The 10,906-nt window shown below is 43.7% G+C and overlaps 1 protein-coding gene across 1 annotated transcript; it reads right to left on the bottom strand.

Annotated features, from left to right (window-relative positions):
* Positions 1–1,175: 1,175 nt before the first annotated feature.
* GTF2A2 (general transcription factor IIA subunit 2) lies at positions 1,176–8,093 on the bottom strand. The gene is made up of 5 exons (XM_090028277.1): positions 7,959–8,093; positions 7,517–7,670; positions 5,788–5,892; positions 2,721–2,847; positions 1,176–1,474 (listed from the first exon to the last, which is right to left on the bottom strand). The coding sequence occupies exons 2-5, from the start codon at positions 7,586–7,588 to the stop codon at positions 1,449–1,451; spliced, it is 330 nt and encodes a 109-aa protein (XP_089884403.1). The 5' UTR covers positions 7,589–7,670; positions 7,959–8,093; the 3' UTR covers positions 1,176–1,448.
* Positions 8,094–10,906: the final 2,813 nt, after the last annotated feature.

The following is a 10,906-nucleotide window of genomic DNA, read 5'->3' as shown; positions in this document are numbered from 1 at the left end:
AACAGGCACTCGGGACAGGGCTACCATCACAATACTGTCTTCAGAATGTTTGCTTTGGCCCCACTAATGCAAGTGCTAGTTACGCCCATGAGTGGCTACCTCTAATGCATGCTGCACATACACAGCCTGAAGGTTTGCCAAGTGCTCTCCTTACTCTAGCTAGAGAATTAAGTTGAGCATTTCTCTGACCTTCTTGGTACACCTTCATACAGTGGATGAGTAGGTACTTGAACACGTTCATGCTGTACACAAGAAGTCAATTTTCTGCCAATTCTCCAGAAAACAGTGGCTGCATTATGCTTCTGCACCTAGGTTTAAGAAGGTGACGTCACACGTGAAAGACTCTGTGACCCTTAGGGCACTACAGATGGCAGTAAGGCACAGAGGCGGGAACCTAATGGGAGACAGAGGGGCGGGAAGAAGCAGAACATAATGAGATGATGGTAGCTGAAAAATTTCCTGTCACTCTGGACAGAACAATTTGAAGCTTTTCACTTCAGAGCACTTCAGAGTTGCTCCTGTTTCATTCAGGGTCATTTTATATAGTTCAGGCCAATTTGGAGTACTAGGGCACTGTACATTGCCTGTTCCTTCTCTTTCTATAGTACCTAAAAAACACTTGAAGCACTGCAAACATTATATCTGTTGATGACGTAAAAGTAATGCAAAAACAAAGGAGAGGGGGGAAGGAATCTTTCCAACTGTAAGTATGGTCAAGTAACTGGACAGGCTGCTGAGGGAGGACACAATGTCCCTCTCATTGGAAGTTTAAAAAAAAAAAAAAAAAAGGTGACAAATATTTCATTTCATTTTATTCTGCTTTAGAATGAGAATGAGTTAAATGACTTCTTGAGGTCCCTTCCCAGCCTGTTTCTGCAATTCTGTATTTTTAGTTGGCTTTAAATTAAATAAATCTGTGGATAAAAAGCAGCAAGTCAACTCCTTTAAATCGATGCATATGAAAAAATTGGACAAGGAGAGCATTTAAGCAAGATTATAATAATTTTCAATGGTCAGGATATTAAAAACACTGCAAGCTAGAGTCCTCCCAGAAGTAACTGATGTAGCCCAAGAAAGCCTGTATATCTAGTTTCTTATACCAACCACAGTTCACTCAGGGCCTGGGGTATTTTTGTGGCAGGTTGTTTTCAATGAACCATCACTTACCTCTCTAGAATTTTTTAAATAAAAAGTTTTATTAGAGAAATTACTTTGAACAAAAAAAGGACAACAATATTTGTTTTGTCATTTAAAAAAGTAACTGTTTTCTTCATGCCCTATCAGGTGAACCGAAGAAATGCTACAAAGATCTCTTCCTGCTGCCATTCTGTGATGTATTGGTTTATATCTGCATCACTACAATAAATTATGAACAGTCCTTTTCCACACTTCTCTCCTGAAAGTGCTGCATATTAACAGAAAATGTTGCACACAAACCACATTTCTATTCATTCTGCAGTATTGGAACCAGTATCTAGGAAAAAAGAAAAGGAAGTAAATGGAAACATATATAAGCTGGTAGGAATCAACATTAAATCAAACTTTTCCTTTAACTGCTATAACAGATGCATCAAAAACTATGTATGTGGAAAAGACAACATGCATACCCAGTGCTGGAGAACAGTTACGTGCAGAATTACTTAAAGCAATTGTTCAGGAACAATCTTAAACTGCCCCCAGAGGCAGGGAGCCACAAAGCAGGGAAAACTCTGCATTTTTTTCTAGGGAATCTTAAGTAGCTAGAACAAATCAGCCAAAGGCTATAAAGATTATTCTTCCAGGCCACAGTTTCAGATCTTATAAACCAACCTGTCTAAGTGACTAAGTGTTGTTTTTTTTTCCAGGAAAAGCATCTGAACAACACATTTTCCTAAATAAAGTAGATAATCAGATGTTCTATGAGCAGTATGCATGCGGTGATCATAGATTGTAAGGCTGGAAGGGACCTTGGAAACTCACTGGGTCCAGCCCCCTGCACCAGGCAGGAAAAATTACAGGTGGGGTCAGGTGATCCCAGCAGGATGGCTGTCCAGTCTCCTCTTGAAGATTTCCAGGGTAGGTGATTGCACCACCTCTGGAGGGAGCTTATTCCAGAGTCTGGACACCCTAATTTCTTTGGTTCCCTGGAATATTGAACCAGCTGTCTCCAGTGTTCAACCACTGTTATTTGCTTACTGATGCTAGGCCAACACAGGCATTTTTTAATGTACTGATTGCTGAAAAGAACACTCTTGGCTTTGCTTCAGTATATCATGGTGGTAATGTCATAACTGCAAGGTTAAGCAGACAGACAAAATAATTCCTATTTTGTTACCATATTTTTTAAGCTGTATAACTTAATCACTGACAAGTAGGGGTGATCATATTTATGTTTGGCAGCACTCTAGACATTGATTCATACACTTAAAGACTAATACTAAGGCAACTATAATTCATACATCAGCTTTAGCTAGGACTCAATGATATAGCCCAGAACACACACACTCCCATGTGAGCTAATTATCTCATTTTTCAAATGATCTTATTTCTGTACAGAAGACCTGCCATTCCCAGTTTAAACTGAGTTCAGTAACCAGAGAGAGCTCGAGAGAGAGAGAGCTCCGATCACAAATATTCCCTCAGTCTGTTAATGACTCTGGCTGCATGAACCAGGTTTCATAAGTCCACTTAAGCTGGATGTCTCTACCAAGATAATATTTACACTGTATTTTAGCACTTACTTTTTCCATCACATGCTACAATTTTCACTTTATCCACTTTCACGAGTTCAGTAACCTCCCTAAATTCAACATCGTTCAGTACAAATGTCCATACATTGTCACAGAACCTGTATGTATTCAGGGAGCCCTTTAAAAGAAAGATATAGCATAAACAATTATATAATGGATATCACCAGTGTGGTAACAAAGACAAGGATGTTTAGCAGTTGAAAAATTATCTTATTCAGCTGTCAAAGTAGCTATTTTATATAGTTTATGGAAACTCACCAAATGACAGTTAACAAAAAGTTACTTTAACTTCAGACTCTATGGACTTTTTATCCTTAGTCTTTGCTACTGGACTATTTGCTAGGCAGAACATGGAAGCACAAAACTAGGTATTTTTAGGCAATTCTAAGGAAAACTATGTAGTTTGAACGCCCCCATGTGGCAGAAGTTGCTCATACTTACATATGACATTATACTTTAAGGAGCATCGTACAAGGCGGCTAGTAATAATGATGGATTTTCCTGGCTTTAGAGGAAGGACAGTCAGTCAGACACTTGCATTTAATTTAATTTATTGTCAGCTAGGCTGGGTCATGGGTCACTCAAAGCTATTACCGTGATCCTTTAAAACAAGATATATGTTCTATACGAAACAGACAAAAAGTCTCCTACTCTTTATCCAACTTCCTGAACACACCAGGACAATTATTTTGTCAGGATGTAAATGCAAGACATATGTGGATCATCTGATAAGCAACTCAGCTACGTGGCTAAAGGTGGAGATCAGCAAATATTATTAAAATATGAGGTTATTTAGGGCTTTTGTATATTAGCAGGTATTTTGCATGTTACTGCTCATAAGCAGCAATGTGTGCAACTGCCAACCTATACACCCGGAGCACTACTCATTTCTGACTCATTCTGACTCAAGAGCATTTGAAACTTAGTGCCAGAAGTACAAGATACTTTGCAGTTTAACACATGCAACTCAATTCATCTCATGACAGAACATTTCAATGGATTCACCAGTATGAATTTTCTCAAAATCAAATTCAAATATACATTAGACAAAAGGTTCATCTCACCTAAACTTACTGCAGTAAACACACACCATGTGGAACATTTTTTGCATAGGAGTGTACAAAATTCAACAGGAAGAATTACCTAAAATCTTGTTTATGAGCAGTACACGAGTTAGGAAGCTTCATGGCAGCTCAGAGAAAGTGTGTACTATGAACATTGTTTAACCCAGTACCACAGAGTAGATTATGTACATTAATTGGATAGTTTTTAAGAGCTTACTTTTTTCTGCACTTCAAGATCTGGAATAGCGTAATAATAATAATATAAAAGGTTAACTATAACATGCATTCCAAAGTCTAGAATGAATTACCAGATAGATTAACCAAAGATAAATAAAACAGATATGTTTATAAAGAGCTTGGTCACAAAAATACCCATCATGTATTTTCTGAATTTTACTTCAGGCTACATTTTTCATGGGAGTTTTCTAGAACTGAATCCTAATTCTGCTATTACCTTGATGGTAGAAAGAAAAGGAATCCTGCCCTCCTCCCCCAAAAAGCACCACCCGCCTCCTGAGTGCATCCATATAAGCATGCATGTACAGTTTGCAGCACCTCAAAGCAGTCTGAGATTTTGCAAACTGCACACAGCACACATTCACCACACTGTTAATGTAATAGAATCATAGAAAATTAGGCTTGGAAGGGACCTCAGGAGGTCATGTAGTCCAACCCCCTTCTCAAACTGGATCTAGTCCCCAGTTAGTTCATCCCAGCCAAAGCTTTGTCTAGCCAGGTCTTAAAAACCTCCAAAGATGGAGATTCTACCACCTCTCTGGGTAACCTGTTCCAGTGTTTTACTACCCTCCTAGTGAGAACATTCTTCCTAATACCTAACCTAAACTTTTCTTGCTGCAACTTGAGACCACTGCCCCTTGTTCTGCCATCTGCCACCACAGAGAACAGCCTAGCTCCATCCTCTTTCAACCCCCCATTCAGGTAGTTGAAGGCTGCTATTAAATGCCTGCTCAGTCTCTTCTTCTCTACACTAAATAAACCAAGTTTCCTACGTCTTTCTTCATATGCCTCAACCCCCAAACCATTTTTATTGCCCTCTGCTGGACCGTCTTCAATTTTACTACATGCTTTCTGCACTGGGGGCCCAAAACTGAACACATTACTCCAGATACGGCCTTACCAGTGCTGAATAGAGGGGAATAATGTTCAGCGTGGTCGTTATTTTTGACACTGGGAGATCCTGGTGTAAAAAAAAAACACCACTAAAAAGAGTGGTGTGGCACATGCAGCAGCAGCAGCAGCATGCATTACTAGAAATGGAGCCTAAATGGCCAGAGGCATGCTCTGGCCAGCAGGCTCTGAGCAGCCAGCTTGGTGCCACTGCTATTTGTCCTACGGGAGATGTGCACCTCCGTATATGCATGCTCATCTGGATGTTTCCCATCTCTATCTTCTCACTCCAGAGAAGATGGATTCCTTTCCTAGTCTCTGTTGCATTCACCTTGTTATGAATGACGCTTGAACTTGCTCACAGAAACCAATAGGCAGCAGCACATGCAACAGAGCAAAAGGCTTTTGATATTTTCACTGCTTTGACACAGCACCATTCTTGCATTTACCGAGTACACTGCAGCAAAGAACTGCAGTATTACAGGTCACTTCTGTATATTAATCCAGAAATATAACAAATAGCCTGCCTCCAAATATAAAACTTAACTAGGAATGGGGAAAAAAAAAAAAAAAAAAAAAAATCAGCAACAGAAATACACCCCCACAAGCACAACCCTGACAAGATGTAACCTTTGCAAGGTTCTGTGCCAGACAGGGGAACAGCCTATGAACAGGGAATCTGTCAAAACCAAATACAAAAGCAAGAATTAAATTCAATATTGTAGAGATAATGGTTACATACAGATGCAGTCTTGCTAGAATCAAAGTAAACCCTTAAATAGACTTTTTCAATCATGATAAAATTCTCTTTGCTGCCACTGAATACCAACACCTGCTTCTTGGGGATGTTAATAAAGTGCACCTACCCTGAAATTGACTCTGTTCCTGACCCGCTGTGCCAATGCTGAATTTATAGCCTTGTCAAACTGAAGTAGCACTTGCAAGGCAAGCTGAGGGGTGATTTGCTGCGACTATAAAAAGGGGGAAAAAAAATAACGAGAACATGAGACTATAAGGGAGAAAAAAAAAAAAAAAAAAAGAAACGCACATTAATTTTCATTTTTTCTAGCTAGAGAGCATTACGGATTAAAAATACACAGATACAGATTAAGTAAAACTATCACAGCAAAATTTATATGATACAAACTCTTGGATACAGCTTTACTGAAAAGAGATTTCTGTTTTTATTGTTTCTCTCACAAAAGAAAGATATAAATTCTTGTGTAAACATGGTAGCGATACATCTACATGGAGAGATGCCTATTTTCTAGAAATATGGATAATAAAAGTCAAATTACAATTGCCTTTCTATCCAACATCTGCAGTCCACCCAGGAGCCACTCTCATGATTAGTGATTCACTGAGTCAAAGCTGACAGGAATACGGTTAGAATGTAGCATAACCCAAAATTATTTGGCCAAACTGACTGAAACTAGCAGTTCTGAAATTTAAGGACAGCTCCCCAAATTTAATTAAATTAATAGATTCATAGATTGTAAGGCTAGAAAGGACCTTGGAAGATCATCAGGTCCAGCCCCCTGCACCAGGCAGGAAAAATGACAGGTGAGGTCAGGGGACCATCCAGTCTCCTCTTGAAGATTTCCAGGGTAGGTGACTTCACCACCTCTGGAGGGAGGTTATTTACTCCACAGTCTGTACACCCCAACTGAAGAAATTTTTTCCTAATGTTAAGCCTGAAATGGTCTTCCAGGAGCCATTACTCCTGGTTTTCCCCTCAGATGCCTTGGCGAACAGCTGTTCACTGAGCCCCTGATGTACTCCCCTGACATAGCGATAAGCTGCTACCAGCTCCCCTCTCAGTCTTCTCTTTTTCAGGCTAAGAAGTCCCAGGTCCCTCAGCCTTTCCTTATATGGTCTGCCATGCAAGTCTCTGATCATAGGGGTGGCTCTTCTCTTGACTCTCTTCAAGTTTTACCATGTCCTCGTTAGTGTGTGACACCCAGAACTGGACACAGTACTGGAGTACCAGTTGGGGTCTCACCAGTGCTGAGTAGAGTGGGAGAGTCACCTCCTTATAAAATTTAAATACTGGAAGGGTAAAGAACCTGTTAAATCAGTAGTCATAGAATTTTTATATCACCTCAATGTCTCCATCTTCAGGACAAAATTGAACACTTTACAATCACTTTACAATATTGACAAAGATTTCTACACTCATGAAAAAGCAGTAAGTTTTCCACTGTAATGCTTCTTCCTAATTAAAGACAGCACAGTTGCACTCACTTCCCAGGAACTATTTATTTATCATGGCTAAAAGAAAAACAAATCAAGTGGGCTATTTCAGAATATAGGTAAGCCATTCATTTATTAGGAGACATGAATTCATTTTGTTCTGCCAGAATGTTTTATTTAAACACTGCCCCTGAATTATAATTCCTGCTTTTAAATTTCAAAACAACAGAGTCTCCACACCTCAACAACAGAGAATCGGCAAAGTCTCTGCAGATGAATCAGAGAGCACCCCCCCCCCTTTTTTTTTAAACTCTGCACACCATCCAGCCAAGCACTTGGAGCAGTGAACGAGTGGAGCTGAAATATGCCATCACCCTTCAGGGTAAGCTGCTCGTCTCCCACCTGTATAAGCTCATCCAGGCTCTCCTGAAGGCTGTTCCCCAGGGTGGTATTTCTGTACAGCTGATATGCCATGGTTTACTGAGGAAAGGTAGAAACGCTCCTGCTCGTGCACAGCTCCAGACCCGCTGCTGGGGCTCACGCTGTCATTGAAAGCCTGGGAAAGCCAAGAGAAAGGGTTACGTGGAGTGGCTCTGACCCATAACATAGCAAAGCCTCTGTTCAGGCTCGAGAGGAACCCAAGTCCCTCAGGGGGCGGCTTCCAGCCTGACCCCCTTTCCAGGGCAGCGCCGCTTCGGGGAGGGGAGCATTGTGGCGCTGCTGTGCTGCCGCGAGGCGGCCCCTGCGGCCCAGGCCAAGGGAAGGCGTCTCCCCCGGGGAGGGGGGCGCAGCCCGGGCTCCCCCCGAGGACAGGGACAGGGGTAGGGGTAGGGCCCGCGCGCACCTGGCGGGGCGGGAGGGACGCGCTCCCTCGCGGCCGCCGCCTCTGCCGCCTCCCAGCCCGCGCGGGTCCCACCGAGCCCGAGCACCGGAAACCCCAGGCTGCGCCGCGCGACCCGGAACCGGAAGAGCGCCACCACCGGAAATGCCACTTTTTAACTCCGCGCAGGCTGGAGGGTTTTGTTTTTTTTAACCCTGTTACAGCCGTTCGGCCCCGCACCCCCGGACGGCCCCGGGAAACCCGGTGCAGGCAGGAGCGCCCTCTCCCCCGGCTGGGAAACCACCGCGGCAGGGAGGGGATTCAGCGGCCCCCCTGTGCAGCTAGTGCTCCGGCCGGGCCCTGGGCGTTTCATTACAGAAACAGCAGCGACGGCCCCGGGAACAGGCCGAGTTTTGCTGGGAGCACAGGAGCCCCCGCCGTCAGCCGTAGCCCGCAGGGCTTCCCGTAAGGGGACGGCTCCCTCTCCCTCATCGGAAAGCTGGGAATTTTTTGCACCCCATCCCCCAATTAGTTTCCCCTCCGTTGCTGGGACAGGGGCAGGCTTTGCGACACCGGCTGGACAGGCAGAGCCGCGGGACCGAGAGCTGTTCTTGTCTGAGCGGTAAGGTCAGGCCAGCAACGCGGCTGGGACACCGGTGAAGGAACACGAAGTACGGCAGCCTCGTGGATTTTGGGGACGGCGTTCCTGTAAAAAAGCAGCAGCAGGAGGAACACCATTGATGCCTAGCGCTTTCTGCCGAGATATTTATCCTTCAGCTCCAGTGTCGGTTTGTACAAAGGACGTTACCCCCTTTTAAGAGAATGGTGTAAAACAGTTGTTCTCAACCTGTTTTGTACCAGGACTCATTTGTAAACATCGATGGTCAGTTCTGACCCAGAAAATCGTTTAAAGACAAAACAGCCCCCTGGCCCTGGGGTGCTGCTTGCTACAGGTCCACTGCCTGCCCCGTGTGACAGGGGAGGTGTGGGGGGCATGGGAAGCATGTGCCTCTGCCAATTCATGCATGCACAGCAGAGCAGGGTGGCAAGATTCATTGCTGCCAAGACCTCCAAGCCAGCTGCGCTGCCAGCAGCATAAGAAGTAGTGGACAGTAGGGGGAGGGGATGGCACACTGTCCTCATCTCCTGCTACCAACCGCTCACACACCATGACTATACCCTGCCACCAGCACCACTACTCCTCTCAGGACACCTGTGCAGCCCACCACCCCACTTCCCCTCCAGGCTAGGCTGTGACTTGAGTGGTAGTGTCCAGGCCACGGTCACCAGGTAGAGCTGGGCCTGGGTGGCAAGTGACTGGAGGCAGGAGAAGGTAAGGGCAGAGAACTTCCCCTATCCGTTACTTTTTCTTTGTACTGCTGGCAACCAGGCTTGCCAAACAGCTCTACCCTCCCATGCTGGGTTCTGTTCACTGGCCTAAGTTGGGTCCTGCCCATGCTGGTTTGACCAGGCTGCAGCCCTGTGCCTGCTGTGGGTACACAAATTAGTCTCCCTATGCCCTCCTGACGTGTTGCTTGTGTCCTCCCAACTCTTCCTTGAATTTGCATCCATGCCTGGCCCCTACCCATAGACTTACCTGCAGGGAGCTGCTCTCCACCCTGCCTGGGTGCCACATGCATGTGCATGTGTGCACACGTAGTACCCACCCCTGCCAAATCACCCTCCTCCCAGTCCCCCAGCCCCACTCTGGAAATCTGCCAGCCTGCAAGGGGAAACCTGTGGTTTTCAAGTTTTTCTCCTTTAAAAGGGAAAATCCTTGTTTTCCCCACAGCAAATGGAAAACCCAGTTCCCTGTTTATTAGTAGTCAAAATATTAAACACATGGTGAAACAAGTAGCATCTGTTTTTAAAAAAAGTGTATGCAAAATATGATCCATTTTTCACAATCATTTCATATATTGTTGCAACCCACTTTCGGGTTGCAACCCACAGGTTGAGAAACTGGTATAAAAGATAAAAGGCACTGTTCTTCAAAGAGCACCTTTGTTTATAGAACTATAATCCTCCAGAGAACACCTGCATCCACAAGAGTTAGAGTATGATAGTTACCACAGGAACTTGCAGAAGTATCTGCAACTGTACAAAGCACTCTTAGTGTCAGCCCTCACTGGCCCCTTTTCAGAAAAAGACGTTAATTTGCACCTGAATGAGATTTTAATCTTTGAGACAAATCTGCTTTTGTGACTCTAGAGTTAACCATCCTCACTTTACAAGAGGCAAGGTTTATTGAGATCTTATTGGACACACTAAAATACTGCAAAAAAAAAACAAACAAAAAAACAAAAAAACAAAAAATTCTTGCCTCTTACATTTCCTGGGCCATCTTTGCTCTAGCAATGCTCCAGCCCTGTTTTTCAACACTGCACCTGCATTAGCTTCAAAGAAAGCCGCTACCCCTTTAATCTTACACAGTTCTTGTCACAAGAGACTTTTCCACAGAGACTAATTAAGACATTTGACCAGTAAAAGCCTTCTTCCTTCTTCCCCCTACCATTATGGGAGTCTCATTAGAATGTTGTTTACTCCAAATCTGTTCTACTTAGACATTTTCAGTGTAAACATATAACCATTTAAATTACTCTCTACTCATTTTTATGATTTTTTTTCCTATGATATTTAAAATGTATGCAGTCTGCAATGGGAGCTTTTCTGAAGTTTGATCAGTTGTAGTATATATCAGACTTTTTGACTAATTAACACAGACGTAATCTTATACTCTTTAAGACATGGTTTTTCAACCTTTTTAAAGCAGGGAGCTCCTTCTGGTGGGTATCCTTTCTGGACACCGAGTGTGTGTGTGTGGGGGGGGGGATGGGAAGGGTTTGCTATATACTTTGTGGTCAGCTGGCACTCCCTTTCCACCCTCACCCCAAAAAGTGCCTAGATAGGTTAAAACTGGGAAAATGGCTCCATGATTTTCGTATCCATACTGGTTCAGAGCATGAAAACAA

The sequence above is a fragment of the Crocodylus siamensis genome, chromosome 15, assembly GCF_052110815.1.
Source record: "Crocodylus siamensis isolate JL-2025a chromosome 15, ASM5211081v1, whole genome shotgun sequence".
Taxonomy (NCBI): Eukaryota; Metazoa; Chordata; order Crocodylia; family Crocodylidae; genus Crocodylus; species Crocodylus siamensis.
The sequence above is the reverse complement of the archived record's forward strand: the minus strand, read 5'-3'. Positions and strand labels throughout refer to the sequence as shown.

Coding starts and splice junctions, on each gene's coding strand:
- GTF2A2 (XM_090028277.1), bottom strand. CDS start 7,588: ATGGCATATCAGCTGTACAGAAATACCACCCTGGGGAACAGCCTTCAG. Junction 2,848..5,787: donor GGAACAGAGTCAATTTCAGG/GTAGGTGCACTT, acceptor TTTCTTTTAAAG/GGCTCCCTGAATACATACAG. Junction 1,475..2,720: donor TGTAGCATGTGATGGAAAAA/GTAAGTGCTAAA, acceptor CTTTTTTCCTAG/ATACTGGTTCCAATACTGCA.